The 19453-nt window shown below is 36.1% G+C and overlaps 1 protein-coding gene across 1 annotated transcript in view; it reads left to right on the forward strand.

Moving 5' to 3' along the window:
* LOC143740068 (kelch-like protein 29) overlaps positions 1-19453 on the forward strand; it is a 462524-nt gene that overhangs the window by 233781 nt on the left and 209290 nt on the right. The window contains exon 6 of the mRNA XM_077232146.1: positions 13940-14078. Within this exon, the coding sequence (XP_077088261.1) occupies positions 13940-14078 (139 nt within the window). The remainder of the gene's footprint in view (positions 1-13939; positions 14079-19453) is intronic.

The following is a 19453-nucleotide window of genomic DNA, read 5'->3' on the forward strand; positions in this document are numbered from 1 at the left end:
ACAGTCCCAGATATTTGTAACCCACTGTACAGTGTTTTTGCACTGGCTAAAACAAATGATTCATACACAAATTTTACAAATGTGTTAATTTTAATTTAAAATTTTCCTTCCTGGTCCCAGTAGATTGTCTTGTGCTATTTTATGATTATTGTCTTCTCCCGAGAACACTGACCCATTTAAATAGAGAATAATTTCCTGCCATCCATTCTATCTCTGGCTCAAATTAAAAGGCAGATTTTAGGCAGATAATCACATCACCTTTCCCTTATTAGTTTGTCAGACGTCTGTGGAACAGCTGCCAGAGGCATGTGAAGTATTGCTCTAATGATGCTGAGATGCTTATACCAGCCAATTATTCAAATTATTGCATGGAAAGCAAGCACATGAAATGCAGAAGTGACTTTGAAAATTTATTTTCAGAAGCACTAGGCTATATCCTTTGTTGCACAGAACTAGGTCTCCTTGTACATCGGTTGTTGTTTGTGGTCTGTTCTTATAAGCAAGGTTATAATCGTTAACGAAAACGAACAAAAAAACGAAAACTAGGTGGGAAAAAACATTGTCGTTAACTGAAATAAAAATAAAGACGAGGCATTACAAAAAAAAAACCGATAACTAACTAAAACTGTGTGTTTGGCAACTAACTAAAATAAATTATAGAGTAAATGTCCTTAGTTTTCGTCTTTGTCAATGTCTTGGGTCGCCGCACCGGCCGCCACATATTGCATTTAGTTATTCATTTTTTAAAAACGCAGCGTATTCGTTCCGCATTTCCTTTCCCTGCTCTCACTCTCTCACATACACGCGCGCGCAAACACACACACACACACACACACACACACACACAGCCCCTCCCCTCCGTCCACACCGCGTCTCAATGAAAACGAGTGTTCGTTGAAAGCAAGTTCGCGAAAGGTTGGTGTCTCTTTACACAATCACACATTAAAAAGTGGTATAACAAATATTTTAAATTCTGAATAGAATTTTGTCAGTTTGTTAATGTCGACCCGAGAAGAGATTGCGAAAGTTTGAGGTAAAATGCAGCTGGGTTGTCGATGTCAAAACACGATATAAGCTGTGATTCAAATATTAGCTAAAGCTAAATAATGTTATGTCATATTTTTACTCTTACACTGAATGTTTGCTGCTTCAATCCAGATGAGTATTGTATAGGGTAAATTTAGTATGGGTGTGAAAATTGTACAGCTGTGGGATTTGTATAGGGTGTGCATTTTGTATAGAAGATGTGTAACGTAAATTTTTGGTACGGCGTGTGGATTTTGTAGAGGTAAAGAGATTGAGCTCCTAGCAATGTCTTGTGAGGCTCATAAATGTGTTGATACATGCCGTTCATGTGTGTCTTCCTTAGTCTGTTGGCTATTTAGGTTTTTTCCTGGGACACATCACTTACACATTTTGCACTTATTGCGGAGTCTTGTGTAGACTGGTTACATATTTGTGCTCATATGTACATTTTATGTAGCTACTGGTGTTATTGTTGAATACATATTTCTAAAATTGTATGATGTTTTTGTTGAGTTATTATTACACAATACTTTTTTCGGACCTTTTTGAATCTTGCCCCTGACAAATAACCCAAATTACAAAAAAAGACTAAAACTAACACTAAAACTAATAAAAATTAAACTAAAACTAAGCATTTTCAAAAACTAAAAACTAAACTAAACTAGCAAACCCACTTTAAAAACTAATGAAAAATGCAAAACTATAATAACCTTACTTATCTGTCATGAATACCTGTCGCGATCACGGCGATGATTAATTATACATTACACATGTCAAATATGACTCATGCACATACTCACCATTTAATTATTATTTGATGAGCATAATTTCCTGGACATGAGGAAGTTTTGGACTAAACATAAACAAAATAATGTTTTAACATAAATGCACTGCTCTCAGAATGTTTTCTTTATAACATCCAGTAGTGTTGTCACTGTTCCAAAATTTCAGTATTCGGTACCAATACCAGTAAAAATCCACGGTTATCGGTACCAATTTCGGTACAAAAGCTTAATTTAGATTAAATTTAAATATATTAAAGTGCATATCACGGTTATAAAGATGGAAACTATGCATCTGTATTAAAAACACTTTACAATAAGATTAGATAAAATGGCCTAACAATAAACAGTAGTTTATAATGTATAATAAAATTTATAATATACTGTAGCAATTATTCTCCTTGGGGTTAATTTAAAAATGTACTTACAACTTTTTAAAATCAAAAGTTTTATCTGTTAACATTATTTAATACACAATGAATGAAGTGAACAAACATGAACAATTAAGTGTATGTATTAAATAACATTCACAAACATTAATTAATGTTGTAAAAATATATCGTTCACTCAATGTGTTGATGTTAGATAACGCATTAAGTAATGTTAATGAATGGTATCTTATTATAGTGTTACCAAACTATACAGGAGATAAAACTTGTTTTATTTGACTTGGCTTTACTTTTAGTTATACCAAAATTGCATTCATAATTAATTTTAAAACGGCGTTTTAAACCTGCTAAGAGTTATCCAGGCAAGAATAAGCCTAGAACTGCTTTTCTGACGGCCTGATATTAATGACATAAATAGGGATGCACCGATACTGATACCAGTACTCGGGTGTCGGTCCGATACTCATGTACTCGTAAAACTACCCCGATACAACCGCACCTGATACCACTTTAGAGGCCATTCACATAACGTGTTTTTTGTGCGTGCAAATTCTTTCCACATAACAAGCGCTTGCTCTCCCGCGGCGTCTGTCGTTGCTATACAACCATGAACAGAGGCGCGCCTGGAAAAACGAGCACGCCACATCGCGTTACTTTTATTATGCTACATTTGAAATTGCCATTAGACTATTGAAGTGACATTAGACTAATCCAAAATATTTCCATATGTGGCTCTTTCCTCCTTTCGTGTCAACAAGTGGATTCAGAGCCACCGCATTAGCAGCGCCACCGGTCGCCATGTCTCAGAGTGTTTTTATGAAGAGGACGCAATTGTGCACCTTTCGGACAGCGCATCAAGAACAGGATTTACCCGGTACTTCGGTACCACCGGTACTTAAGAAAAACTGGTACTGTGACAGTTAATTTTTTTTAGTACCGACTTGGTACCGAAGTACCGAGTTTTTTGACAACACTAACATCCAGTAAATGCTGCCTGAAAGTGTTTAGAAGCTTTTGTCACCTCTCTACTGCAATCTTGGCCCATTCCTCGCTTGAAAAAAGCTTCAAGATTACGTATAATCTTTGGTTTTCATGTTGTCCAGTGCTATCATCAAATTCCACCAATAATTTTCAATGAGATTTAAATCTGAAGACTGTAGCCTACAGGCCCCTCAAGAACGCGACTGATCCCTGAACCAAGCTTAAGTAGATTTGGATGTATACTTTGGGATGGCTGAGGAAGTCCATTGATCAAGCTTCAATCTCTGCACCAAAGGCATCACATCATCTTTGCAATGGCTTGATACTTCAAAGAATTCATGATGTCCTTCATGCAAGATTTCCACTTCCTGCAACACCAAAGCTCCCCCATAACAAGACTGGACCGCCTCCATGTTTGACCATGGAGATGGTGTTCTTCTGCTCAGAAGTTTTGCCTCTTTTGCACCAGACATACCACTGGGTCCAAAAAATTCCAGTTTCGTCACATCACTCCATAAAACATTCTTCCAGAATTCCACACTTCTATCCAAATGAATTTCAGCATATTCAAGTTGTCCTTTTATGTTCTTCTTGGTCGAGAGTGGCATTTGGCAATATGTCCCAACATAAACGTTGTGCTTGTCTAGTGTTGTTCTTATATTCAGCAATGAGATGTTTCTTCCTCCTTTCATGAGGTCATCTTGCAAGTCTTTGGCAGTAAATTAAGGGGTTTTCTCAGTTGCTCTGATCAAACATGTGTATATCTTAATGATATTGTGCATTTAGTTCCAAACCTGGTATTTCAATTTTTGTTAAACAATGTTAAACTTATGAGTAAAGCTGCCAGCTGTGTCTCTAAGAAACAAGAAACTGTTTTAGTGTTTTGGAAATCTTCTTGTAGCCATAGCTTTCTAATGTAATTAAAACAATTTGTTCTCTACAGCTTTTGTGAGAACTCTTTTGCTACTGAACATGCACATGCATGGGCTAAATGTATGAATGTGTAACAGCACAAGCTAATTGAGTTTTATTATAGTGTTTCCAAAAGGCTTTTAACATAATTTTGTCCCATACCATACAAATACGTGACTTAAAAACAGCAGCGTTGAATAATTATGACAGCTGTATTAAAAAAAATTTACCACTAAACTGTTATAAATGCAATAAAAAAATACACAAAAAAGCTTACATTTATTGTTACGGTCTCCAGAGGGATAACTGATTTTGGTTGCATTTGGGTAAAAAACTATCATTATCAAATTTGTATTATTATTATTTTATTATATATTTTTGCCTTGTGACATGATTTTCATGACAATTCACTTAACAATTCACAACGAAAACAAAAATCTCACATAGTCGGTGTTTCCCTTTGAAGGGAACTCGCGATGCGTCGATTCACGCTGTGGGAACGCACTGCATCGTGAAGCACGTGTAAAATTAGAGACATCAGAAGCGGGTGTCGTCACGAACCGGGAAACCATAAAGCATGCCTAAACCGTGCAATGCTAGCTTCTGTGTCATCAGTGAGCGCTATATGTGAAATTGTTTGTATTATTTGGTGCTGTCTGTCTACCATCATATATATTATATATATATATATATACAGGTCCTTCTCAAAAAATTAGCATATTCTGATAAAGTTCATTATTTTCCATAATGTAATGATAAAAATTAAACTTTCATATATTTTAGATTCATTGCACACCAACTGAAATATTTCAGGTCGTTTATTGTTTTAATACTGATGATTTTGGCATACATCTCATGAAAACACAAAATTCCTATCTCAAAAAATTTGCATATTTCATCTGACCAATAAAAGTAGTGTTTTTAACACAAAAAAATTCAACTTCAAATAATTATGTTCAGTTATGCACTCAATACTTGGTCGGGAATCCTTTTGCAGAAATGACTGCTTCAATGCGGCGTGGCATGGAGGCAAACAGCCTGTGGCACTAATGAGGTGTTATGGAGGCCCAGGATGCTTCGATAGCGCCTTAAGCTCATCCAGAGTGTTGGGTCTTGCGTCTCTCAACTTTCTCTTCACAATATCCCACAGATTCTCTATGGGGTTCAGGTCAGGAGAGTTGGCAGGCCAATTGAGCACAGTAATACCATGGTCAGTAAACCATTTACCACTGGTTTTGGCACTGTGAGCAGGTGCCAGGTCGTGCTGAAAAATGAAATCTTCATCTCCATAAAGCTTTTCAGCAGATGGAAGCATGAAGTGCTCCAAAAATCTCCTGATAGCTAGCTGCATTGACCCTGCCCTTGATAAAACACAGTGCAGGGATTAAAGTGAAAAAAATTCTTCTGACTGAAATTTTTTTCAGGCCAAGTCATATTCCTTTACATTTATTTAAATAGTCGAGACCAATAGCGTTTTAAGGGGAGATTTTTAAACCGCTTTAATATTGCCAGTTTGCATATTTTAAAAGCTATTTTAATCTATGAAAAAAAAATACTCAGCTTGACAAATAATCAACCATCTACATAACTTTTCAGTGCATGTTTTTATTTATCTTATAAGACCAAACAATGCTAAACTATATTAATATATAGTTTGTTCCATGGCAAATCGTTTTGGCTGAGGGCAAAGTGAAGTTTCATAACTTTATATATTTAGGCTATTTAACTTTAACTGTGTAGCCTATTAGAGAGCTGACTAATGTTTGACTGAATTGTTTGCTTTATTTCTCATTGCATAGCTTCTTATAGCCTACCTATTACTTATACTTTTATACTAGATATTATTGATCATTAAAACTGACATTTAACAAAAAGAGACAGGGTTGTGTAATGTAATATATTCTAAATTATATAAAATATTCTTTATATATATTTTACTATGCATTCTCTTCACTGTATGTGTACATGCATACTAAAATGAAACAATACAACCCTGTCTCTGTTTGTTAAATGTCAGTTTTAAAGATCAATAATATTTCATATTTTTTAAATGAAAACAAAAAGAAGCAGGATTGTGTTTTATATTTCTTGTTGTTATAAATATATGCAGTGAAGATAATCAATCGCACATTGCCTGAACCACATTTGTGTGGCCATTAATATGTTTATGATAATATGTTCATTTATAAATTAAAAAAGGTGTTTTATATATATATTTCGTTTTATTGTTGATGAAAAGAGGCAGAGTTGTATTTTATACCATATTTCGTTTTATTGTTGCCTTAAAATATACTAGGGCTGCTCGATTATGGAAAAAATCATAATCACGATTATTTTGGTCAGTATTGAAATCACGATTATGTAACATGATTATTTCACATGACTTTGGGAACATGTTGCATTTATTAAAAGACACCTTTCAACAATTCTTAAAAAAATCTAAATTTGAACATTTATTGTACTTTTTGAAATATTAAACAGACCTCTAAACTCACAAGTGGTGAAAAAGGTGACATGTTTACAAAGTAATTAGTTGTAGGGGGTCACCAGGGCGTTATTTGCCTTTATAAAGGACAATTTATTCAACCTTACTAAATATGTTTTATGTCAAATTCTTACATTTTATCAAATTCAGTTTGAATAAAAAGGGCTGTTATCTATTAAATTAATTTACACTGCAAAATTACAACTGTGTAAATATTATGAGATTAATGTTTAAACAAAAAATAAAATAAAAAATAAAATCAATGATGCCTTTGCCTTTAAACAATAAATCAATAGGTGGCGACAAGTGACCGTCTTAATAAATGAATCATTGAGTCATTCATTAAAACGATTCGTTCAAAATAATAAATCACACAGTAACAAAACACAGCGCTTAGTGATGCTTTTCTTTTGTAACTATTTTCGTCGGTGAAATAGAACAAAACCAGTCAATATTGCATCTAAAATGTAAGTTACTACATATAAACTAGGCTACTTGTTTATAAAACTATAAATTCAGTGTAACATTTGCAAAATGAACTAAAGCAATGTAAAAATATATTTCAGTTTAAAAAGAGATTTAAAGAGAAAACAATGGATTTGTATGAACATTTATAGAAGTTGATGATGATGATGATGGTTGTGATCATGGTTTGCTTTTGCTTTGGAAATCTGTCTCAGGTTGATGTTTTGGTTTCTGGTTTGTTTCATTAGTTATCATCATGTATTGACGGGGACTTGATATGTTGAGTCTTTTTGATATGTTGAGTTTATTTTTTATTTTCATCCTTTTGTGGAGGGGGCAGGAAATATAAAACCATGATGAAAAGGAGGCAGGATGAAGAATATCTTATAAGTTACATAAATGAGAATGATGAAGTAAGTTAATGGAAATATCCATGAATGAAATCAATATAATCAAATCAAATCAATCGTGATATTATAGAACAGCACTTAGTCGTGTTATGTTACTTAACTATATCATGTAGCCTATAATAAATAAAAAAAACTCAACATTTCTACCTCAGTATGTTTCTTCTGTGAGTTTTTGAGTGAGCTGTTAGGCTCATTTGTTTTGATTTGTCACTTACTGTATGTCTCTCTCACACAAAGGCAGCGCAGCTTCCAGAAACTACCGATCTCTGTTTAAACTGACTGTACAAGATCAAAACCATCTCGCGTTTCGATCGGTCGGGCAAGTAAAACGCTCTTTCACTTGAAACTTAAAAATCCCCTTTTCCCGGACAAACAGACACGTTTTATGTCGCTCCCTGTGTTCATTCTCGATGTGTTTCGTGCTGTAAAGCGGAACAGATGATCAGGCCATGTGCGCACGCGCTGCCGTTCGCTTGAACTTAGGCGATACAGGGATCGAGCAGAAATGAATGAAATTTTAGATGTTAAAGAGATCTCGACAGCTCGAGAGGCGTCTATGGTCTCACTCCAGTCTATATTAAATTAGCCAATTGTTATTGTGAAGTTTATTGTGCTTGCAGTTTATGAGGCTGAGAGAGTTTAAGGCTTCGGGAGGGACGGATGTGCGCGTGCGCGAGTCATTCAGAACACAAGACAAAATAACATGACAAAATAATCGTTTTTACTCGATTGTACTATTTTGGAGATCGTTGGGAGCTAAAATCGAAATTGAAATCAAAATTCGATTAATTGCACAGCCCTAAAATATACATGAAGATATAACCGGAGTAGCCAGAGTGAGCTGAGTGACGCGATGAAGAACGCGCTGTTCCGTTTGCAGAATAACCGGACTCGCGCCCTCTCGTCCTCGGGAGCTCGGTTCTCCTGAGTCGAACTTGGCAAGTCAGAACTACCAAGGACACAAGTCCGAAGTTTGCGTATTGGTATTGAGGAACGGCCAATATTGACCCGCGTTCTGTTTTCTATCATGCGCAGTGCACGTTTGCGATGACGTAATATGCACGCAAACCTCTAATGACGCAAACGCACCGGGGTTCGATAGAATCAAGTTGAGTGTGAAACCAGACCAAAGCTGCGGGGGGCGCCGGGAACAATCGCGCTCTGATTCGGACCGCAGCAAACCAACTGTAGCCTGACACATGAAAACTAGGATTAATTGAGTGAACACGGAGCAGTTTTTCGCTGCAATTAACGGAAATCCGTCGTAGCGACGGAGAACTTTAATCCCTGACAGTGGACCAACACCAGCAGCTGACATGGCACCCCAGACCATCACTGACTGTGGGTACTTGACACTGGACTTCAGGCATTTTGGCATTTCCTTCTCCCCAGTCTTCCTCCAGACTCTGGCACCTTGATTTCCGAATGACATGCAAAATTTGCTTTCATCCGTTAAAAGTACTTTGGACCACTGAGCAACAGTCCAGTGCTGCTTCTCTGTAGCCCAGGTCAGGCGCTTCTGCCGCTGTTTCTGGTTCAAAATGCGGCACCTTTAGCCCATTTCCTGCACACGCCTGTGCACGGTGGCTCTGGATGTTTCTACTCCAGACTCAGTCCACTGCTTCCCCAGGTCCCCCAAGGTCTGGAATCGGTCCTTCTCCAGAATCTTCCTCAGGGTCCGGTCACCTCTTCTCGTTGTGCAGCGTTTTTTGCCACACTTTTTCCTTCCCACAGACTTCCCACTGAGGTGCCTTGATACAGCACTCTGGGAACAGCCTATTAGTTAAGAAATGTCTTTCTGTCTTACCCTCTTGCTTGAGGGTGTCAATGAGGGCCTTCTGGACAGCAGTCAGGTCGGCAGTCTTACCCATGATTGCGGTTTTGAGTAATGAAACAGGCTGGGAGTTTTTAAAACCTCAGGAATCTTTTTCAGGTGTTTAGAGTTAATTAGTTGATTCAGATGATTAGGTTAATAGCTTGTTTAGAGACCCTTTTCATGATATGCAAATTTTTTGAGAAAGGAATTTTGGGTTTTCATGAGCAGTATGCCCAAATCATCAGTATTAAAACAATAAAAGACCTGAAATATTTCAGTTCGTATGCAATGAGTCTAAAATATATGAAAGTTTAATTTTTATCATTACATTATGGAAAATAATGAACTTTATCACAATATGCTAATTTTTGGAGAAGGACCTGTATATATATATATATATATATATATATATATATATATATATATATATATATATATATATATATATGCATATCCTCATCTGCATATCATTTGCATATGCTTATTCATTCACGTGATACCACTTTTACCGGTAGAAGACATTAGGAAAATATGAGATACGGATTTTCCGTCACATTACATTAATAAAAATAATTTAGTAATCTATCCTTGCCTTGTTTTTGAATAAATAAATCAAATAGTATAAAATACATTTCAGAGAAAGTTTTTCTCAATCTTTTCCACTGGCCAAATAGTATTTTTAATTGATTTATATTTTTAATGAAAACAGATAGGCCTTTGTTGTGCATTATTTGCACGAAAATATTTTCTCAGACAATCTGCTGTTATCATAAGCAATTCTCTCTGTAGTTAAAATATTAAAACACATCATGCCGCAGGAAAAGTGTTCAAAAGCATCACATCCACTACAAATATTTGTATTTATTGAATTTGAAAAATGCTGTAACTTGATAACTTTATTTAAAGCTACATTATGTCATTTTTTTCTCCGCTAGGGGTCACTAACCTCTTACAATAACAAAGACATAGGTTGATGATTTTGTTATTGACAGGTGACAAGTTATGGAACTTGTCGTTATGCTTAAGTATCTAATAATGTTTATGGATGATTGAATATGTTAATGTTTTTAACAGAACTGTGGTATGAAGCAGGTCTCCACTATAACATACTGATCATATTCTAACATTTCATCATGTTAGAATATATAACATTGATTAGTTTTATGTACATTTGCTCACTTGTCTAATAAAGTATCTCTGTCAAGTCGAAGTTTGTCACGGACGTGGAGCTCTCGGCATCTCGAAAACGCCACACTGATATTGATCCTCGTTTTAGTTCTCCTTTTGTCCCAAAGTCTGCTGGCCATGGTCCATAACGTTTGAACGAAACAACAACAGCGTGAGCTAGACGTAACCCAGTTGTCCACGTCTGTCACCATGATTACTATGGCAGTACGAGCGGAAACCAGGAATAGCGTGGATATTACGTTATTGACAGGTGACAAGTGAACATGGACTAGCCATTTTTTAAAATTGGAATTTCTCTAAAATTAAAAATCTTTGGGAACTTTTGGGATATTGTAAGTACACAACTGCAGGAAATATATCAATCTGTGCAAGTCATTTTTGGATATTTTATTAGAAAAATCTCACATATTGTAGCTTTAAACTTTTATTGTGAGCATTCACTGTATTTAAGATTAGGAATCATGATTCATCTGCCGTTAGATATTCATGCGTCAGTTTCACTAAACGGGCCAACGCGCTCGCTGGCGCGGACATTTAAGAAGGGATGGATATTTGCTTCAAAGTGATAGGCTTGGTGAGTGAAATTATATTTGTATTATCTTTCTGTATGTATAATTTTCTTTCAATTTTCTGTCTAAAAGTGACCAAAAAGACATTTAACTCCAGTTCACCATCGGTATCGCCAAACTGCTCCATCTCCAAAACGTTCGTATGCATGTGTCAGAGTTTGCGTACAGGTGCGCAAATTTTCCCGTCAAGTTTTCTTTTATAAAGCACAACTTATGCGTCGGAACAGGCGTACGCCTCTTTCAGGGTCTGTTTATAATTGAGGCCCCTGATTTGCTTCGTCAGCCACTTCTGACGTCTCGTTACACCTTAGGACTGATTTCACACGTGCTTCATGACGCAATCAGGGAGTGCGTTCCCAAAGTGTCAATCGATGCACCATCTCCTTTTACAGTAATAACCGAAAGGTTTTCTCGTCCTCACAGTGTCTGTTGTCATTTAGAGGTGGTGTTACTTTAGTAGATGTTATTTTAGGTCAGCTGGTTATGGACACTTTTTCAGCGGTCTTGGCTATTTTCCTCATTCATTTTCTCCATACGAATTACACTTTATTTTAAGGTGTCATTGTTAAAGTACAATTTAATATTTAAGTACTGAGTAATATTAAGCAACTACATGTACTTACTATAGGGTTAAGGTAGAATTAGGTTTGGTTGAGGGTTAGTTCTATGTAATTATGCATAATTTACTGTTATTACTATGGTAAGTACATGTAACATATGTAACAAGGACACTGTAAAATAAAGGTTTACTGGAATTTCTAAATAGTCTTTGTTAAAGGAAAGCAACCACATTCTAGATAAATCACTACATGAGCACAAAAGTAAAATAATGCAATGTTTTTTTCGGTTAGAAAATTAACTGCTTGTTCCATGAAGCATTGTAAATGATGTAACAAAATATGTGGTATCAAAATTGAGTACAAATATTATGCATTTGATGTTGTTAATTTTGTTCTCTAAATGTATACAAATGTCCATGTTGTTGAGTGTGCATGGTTGCATAATTCCTAATGTTTTCTGGGAGTGGACAGTCACTGTTCTCATTTTCTTCTCTTTTTGATTGGTGGGTCTCTTTTTAGGATCACAGGTAGTGCTGTCCTTCACCAGAAATTCAGCAGTTAAACATGAGTTTGTTTATTTATTTATTCATAAAAACATTGACTTTGCATATCAGTCAGTAGCCTCTGAGCTCAAGTTAATTCTATTTAAACAAGTTTATACATTACAATTGAAAATGTAATTCTCTAAGGAGAACATGAATTATTATTTTTTTTTTTTTCAGATCCTGACTGTAGGGCTCCATTTTCTGTGAATGTAAAAGTTCACCCAATAATAACATTTTTGAAAAGAACTGAAAGAAAGCCATACATATTTTGAAATTATGACAGCGATTTCATTTTTAGTTGAAATATTTCTGTAAAATTTAAGTTGTAGACATGCACTTGTATTTGTTTCACAATGAAAGCACTGACCTTTTGCTTTTCACTTTTGTTCTTGTTTTTCCTTCATGCTTGATGATTTTATCCCTCTACTCTAAATCTTTTCCAGCCCTTTACTTGCACAAACAAATAATTTCCTGTTTTTTCTTCAAACAATGATTGGTTGTGTCATAGGGGTGGGAATCTCTAGGCACCTCACGATTCGATTCGATTACGATTCAGAGGCCTGCGATTCGATTCAAAAGCGATTATCGATTATCTGAATCTTTTGTGTGTGTGTGTGTGTGTGTGAATATAAATACTTTGCTTTAAAAGTACAAAGTAATGACTCATAAAGAATTAACGTACAATATATTTTATTAACATTGCAAAAGAACCAACAGGAAAATAAAGTGTGCCTGAACTAGCAGCATACTTGTAGTAAATTAATAATATAACAACAACAGGTGTTCTGACGATTCATGCTACCCATCGAGATGTGCTATTTACTGGTGCATGTGCAGACTCATTTTTCTTCTGCTTACCACGCCCATAAATCTATGCATCCTTGCTGTGGATACTTGTAGGAAACTTTGACAGGTCAAAGATGAACATTTGATGATAATTTTTACTTTTCACAGCGTTTTAAAAATAAAAACAGTACATTATACTGTACTCTTAACTTCGAATTTTATTATAATTTTATTTCATATAATATTATCATTTTTACTTGTTATATCAAATGTGATAATTGCTAGTTCATTTAAAATATCCAAATATGCTCCCCATACACTTACCCTGATTAAAATGAAATAACGATGTTATAATATTGTGAGATTTACACCATTATGGAAACAATAGAGAATGAATCAACATTATCTATGATCGATTCGCGTTTGGGTAGCATTTTTCGACAAGGCAGCAGAAATCGTCTGAACACCGGTACAGCCCAGAGCCATAGAGAGAAACGGCTCTGGTACAGCCGATCCTCCTCTGGGTGGAAACGTGTCATATGGCTTCTCATATTTGTCGTGTTGCCGAAATATTTTAGTTTTATTCTACAAAGCTTACAACTAGTGTGGCTCTTGTCCAGCTCCTTTCCCCCCTTCAACTTCATAGAAGCCAAAATATTTCCACACGTCAGCTTTTAACGAGGAGGGTGTTTGGATTTCGCGCTCAGCCATCGCGTCTCTGTTATGTGCGCACGCCACAGACAGACGGTCCGGGCACTGCACTTCCGCGCTGCAGAGTTCCGTCTTTTGCGTTCCGTCAATATTACGTCATTATAAATAGGCTACATATCTAAAAAAAAATTTTTTTTTGTTGAAAATCGATTTTTGACATTTGTGAATCGATTCAGAATCGTCCACGTCCGCATCGCGATGCATCTAAGAATCGATTTTTTCCCCCACCCCTATCAATGTGTCATCATATGCTGTGTGCTTCGATCTCAGAAAATACAAAAATCACTGTTTCTCTTCTTTCTCTTGTTCTACAGAAATGTTGAAGGAATTGAACCAGCAGCGGAGAGAGAAAGAGTTTACAGACCTGAAAATAATTGTTGAAGGCAAAGAGTTTGAAGTCCATCAAAATGTTATAGCTTCCTGCAGCTTGTATTTCAAGGACATGGTGAAAAGGTTTGCTTTCCTCCCGTCCTTGATCTATTCTGTTCTTTTCATAGGGTGCATTTGTGTCGCCTCCTTTTCCTTCCCCTTCTCTTGCAGGTCTGAAGACATCGGTTCCTGTCACAGGGCCAGTAGCCATACTGTCTGTTGCACCAACGAATGTATTTCTCTGCTGAAAAAGGTCAAGGCGTCTGACACTTTCACCTCCATTTATTAAGTGCGCCAATTTAGATTTTAATGGGCGAAGAAGTTCCATGACTGGGGGTTTTCGTGTGAAATTCTTTGTAAATGTCAATACAAATGAAAGGCAGATTTTAGGAGTACGTTTGGCATATGGCATCAGCGCCGCACTCCGACTGTCTATGTCAAGTGCTTAGACGGGATGTTTTAGTCGTCCCACTTCACCTTTTACCTGCTGTGACTCGCTCCGTATCTGCGTGGAAATTCACACAGTGCTTTGAGTGTGCCGTCGGGATTAAGCCAACCTGCAAACTGCACGGATCTTGTTTATGCTTCGGGAAATTCTGTTTCTTGCCGACTTGCCGTCTCATATTAATGCTGTTCTCAGCAGTCGGGTGTCCCAGAGCCGTGTGACTGACTGGATGTTGTTTATGAGTACAAACTGATACAGAATCATGTTTACAGGCAAAGAAATGTACAATCTCAGAATATTTTCAGGAGCCCTTCTGGTAAAGCACTTGGGGAGAATTTTGCTACACATTTACTGCAAATTCATGGTTTCACATGCAAATGAGCTTGCAAACAGTTTTCAGTAAATTTGTTGTGAACGGTTGTAGCCAACCTTTAAAACTTAAAATGTTTATTTAAATATGACACATTTTGTTTGGTGCTTTACTTTTATTAGCCAGCAGAAGAAAATAGAGGAAATATGAACATACCATCTACATTTATCCCACAGTGATTGGGAAAATATTTCCCAATGTAAAAAGTTTCTCATATTTATATTGATAAAAAGTAAGATGAATATCTGATAGCTTGTAATGTACAATCAGTGAGATATTATAACATCAGTGAGATATAACAGTATAACAAACTACTTACAAAAAAATGCAAAAGTTTTCACTATATCTATAATAATTATGTTATGTAAAATTATATGTAAATGCTAGTATTATGATCAAAATGTTGTAGTTTTAAAACATATAATGCTGTACAATACAATGGTGATTGAGAGATGAATAATAAACTTTAAAGGCCTGATTTATCATATTTGATTCTTACATTTTAAATTATTGTATTATCTATGGATAATCAAGTAAACCATAGTTGCTTCTGTCCAGTAAGTGTTCATCTTATATATATATATATATATAAAATTAACAATATAAAAGTTATTCTTACATTTACTTAATACAAATAAAAATCAGTGCAGATTTCACAGCAAAAGGACACAAGCTGAAAGGGGACGTTTTTACAATTATACCAAGGCTTTTTACTTGCTAAAAAAAGTCTAAGCTAGCATTCAGACAACAGAAGGCATGTAGTAGATTGTGTACAACATGTTTTTTTCAGCAATTTTTTATATTAAACATCATACAGTAGGTTTTATATGGTCAATATGTTTATGAACCAAAGTGCACAACAGTACAAGCCATTTAATGCACTGTACATCTATCCCTATCAGCCTTTTTTCAATCACATCAAAACCATCACAAGAACCAGGGCATTGACTGGCTTGTGTAATTGCTGTAATGCTTTCAAATTCCTGTATAATATATGTCATGATACATGTACTCCAGCTTGATTGTGAATTTAGTCCCGGTCGAGTCTAGCTATCTCACGAGCAGAAGCAATAAAAACGGCATTAGGAGCAGTAATTCAGAAGTTTGTTCTCGTGATTCCCAAAATGTGCTGATACACCTCGCAAAGCGATTTGAGTTTCACTGCTCGGGACTGAAGGGACTGAAATTAGGGCCTTTGGATGGAGAATTTCACACTCTCATCGATGTCTAGATTGCCCTCCTTAAAAAGCAGAGGAATCAAGAACATATCTGTTCTAGAACCTAGTGAGCTATCAAGTTAGCATTCTAAATTAAATGCAACTTTCATACACATGAAACTCATAGCTGATTATAAATGACTTTGAACACTTCACGATTATTCATTTTGTTCATTCGTTCATACATTTATTCGTTTATGCGTTCATGTATGCATTTATTTATTTTTTGCATTTACGAAATGTGTTTATGCATATGCATTTAATTATTAATTTATTACTATGCATATACATTTTTTTCACCGAGCTTGTCGCAATGCATTCTACAATTCTGCCTAGGTATAGATCCAAAAGAAGGCTTATTATAATCATGCACATATGATGCCTGTAGACAGCTCATTAGGTTACAGAACAGACATGTACAGAGTCACACAGTAGCATCTCCATTCAGTTGAAAAATACATTAGCTCTGTCTGTTTCTTTATTTTTTCACAAAGTAGAAAATATGTAATCCTGTCAACATTTATTAAGGCAATATAATGCATATGAACAGATAGCTTAATCCAGTTCCACCTCAAAGAGTTCAACTGGAAAGTTCAATCTGACGTTAAAATCAATGGTGAGCCGTGATTTGTAAAGCTTTCGGCATACTAAAACATTCTGAAAACATTCTTGCAATATTTATTTATCAAGCATTTCTAGTGGGAAAAATGTGTGGTCTTACACTATTTCAGCCTGATTTTTTGCTTGTTTACACTTTAGAAGAGCTGACTATGAACTTTTAGAGAGAGAGAAAAACCTATATGATGAATATCGAATCTAAACGAAACATTGATCTTTGAAAATGATACATGCATTGAGCTGTAATCTGAGTTTAATATAAGAAATGTCTCGAGTCTCGATCCTTTAATGGGCGAATCCGGCTGAGACTGAAGTCATTATCAGGGTGTCCGTCATTTATATCAGTTAACCGAACCGGGTTTATCTAATCGTCTATAAAGAACACCTGCTGTATTTGTCGTTCTCAGAGAAAACGTGCATTAAAAAGTGATTCATCCATTTAGCAAATCATGCACTAAGTGGATCTGCGTTTGAATGTAATATGTAGCCATTAGCACTTCCTCGTTCACATTGATAGAAGGCAGCGCAGCTTATGAATTTCACAATATCTCCAGAGATTCAACCTGTCTGATGGATTTCATTGAATATTTGTGCTTTGTTTCTGGCAGTGCATCCATCATATTGCCAATTGCTGAGTGTTTCCACATATAGCATAGACACTACGTTATTAGTCTGAGACGGATAGCTGGCACTGAAGAGCCCACTTTAGTTTGGCAGCTCTTGATTTGTTTTGTTCCATCTAAAAGTACACTTAACACAGAAGTTCTAGTGGTTTGATATCTACGTGACTGCTTTTATTTGGATTCTTTTATCATTTTTCATGTATGGCAGAAGGAATACAGTATTGGCATAAGTTTAAACGGTTTAGAGCAATGGGTTCAAAACTTGCAATCCACATTAGGCTGGATGTCCTGACCAGCAAGCAGGGCTAGAAGAGTAGTTTCACCTAAAAAAAAAAAAATAGACACATTTCAGTTCAAATAACATGTTTGCTCTGCAGAAATCGTGAAAGCAAATCATAGCTCAGGTGTATAATCAGGCATAATGTTGTCCAACAGTATGCTCGTAATGTCAGCGAACTCAAAAATAAAGAAAGCACTCACATTTATAGATTTTCCAGACCGCTTTTCTCTCAAGGACGTAGGCAAATTAATGTGTTAGAAACTTCCTGGAAAATGGGAAAAATGGAAATTGTATAAATTTTAGAGACCCCTCTCTTTCTTGAAAGGCTCCCGCCACCCCCTTTGAGTGCCATATTTTCATCACTGTATTTTTCCATTCTAATCAATATAATAGTCGTAGTCCATGAACAAAAATAACGATTTGTATAAACATGTAATGAAAATTGTTAAGGGAGGCATGTTTCAAACTTGAGAATAAAATTATGGCCAAAAAAATGTATGCTGTCATTTATTTTAATTTAATTTATTTGTTTATGCATTTGTGTATTATTTATTTATTTCTAAAATATTTATACAACTATGTTAGCCTGGCAAGCCAGACCTACATCAAGATGTTAGGTCTGGGAACTCACAATTGGCATACCTCAATCCGAGGGGCGGGATAAATGGTTGTCTTTCAAATTCCCTCTGCACGCAATAGGACAGCGCTACAACCAACCAGAGCAACGGACGGCTGTGGCTGAGTGAGTCCCATGCGTTTTTCCACCAGCGGAGCTAGTTGATATATTAAACTTTTGCCGTATCCGGTCGTCAAAACTTGAACAAATCTTACTTTTTTAAGAATGACTTAAGTGACGTTCTCTTAACTCCAAATCATCCAGAGTCGCAGCCAAAGCCGATTCGAAAGACCGCTGTTCGCCAGCAGCATCTTCTTTGTTTTTCAAGTAGCAGGGAAATCACCTATGGAAATCACGCGGAACCGTCACAACTCTGCCGTCATTATGTTAAACCCCCCCCGACCAGAGTTTGGTTTTTCCAGCTCGCATCCCAACGGAGAGTTGCTAGACCACACTGGCTGCAAAATAATTTTTGCTGCCGCTAGGGTGCGTCTATATTTCTAGGCTACAATTATGTATCTATTTTTAATCAAATATACGTTTTTTCACTGAGGTTATCTCAATGCATTCGGGGATCTCTACAAATAATACATGCTATGCTGCCTGAGAATATATCCTAAAGACAGCATTTTAGAAACCAACATAATCATGCACATATTAGGGTTTTTTTCCCATACTGTATTTTCACAGTCTAATCAATATAACAGTCATAGACCATGGATGAAAAGAACAATTTTCATAACCATACAGATCTTTTTTTCAGGGCAAACGTTCATACTTGAGAATACAATTATGGCCAAAAAGCTCTTTTCTGAGCAGAAGTGTTTATGGAAATAGTGTGAGTGGGAGTGTGGATTTAGATTTCTCTAATTGATCTCAGGGAAAGAGAGAGGGCTGAATTTCTATTTCCTTTATTCTTTCCCATCTCTTAATGGTTGACTACTTTTTTTTGCCTTTTGTTTCATAATATTTCTCCTCCTCCACTTACACCTGACAGCAATAAACTTTGCATTTTTGTTTTCTTTTCAGGAGTAACATTTCTTGAATTTTCAGCCACCGCCAGAGACCTTACCTCATACTCTGCCTTTTGCCTCCCTCCAAGTCAAACCTCTTATAACGTCTAATATCAACGTTCGTACGCAGGCCATGTTGAACTCTGTTTTGGCAGGTATTTGAAAGTAAATCCACGTCCCAGTCATGGAATGGTCCTTTTCCCTGTAGGATGGCTGCTGGTTCCCTGTGGCAGAACTGATTTTCTACCCCCTCCTTTCCTTCCCTGCTTACATCACG

The sequence above is a fragment of the Siphateles boraxobius genome, unplaced genomic scaffold (genome assembly GCF_051911475.1).
Source record: "Siphateles boraxobius isolate OS27281-9 unplaced genomic scaffold, OSU_SipBor_1 164, whole genome shotgun sequence".
NCBI lineage: Eukaryota > Metazoa > Chordata > Actinopteri > Cypriniformes > Leuciscidae > Siphateles > Siphateles boraxobius.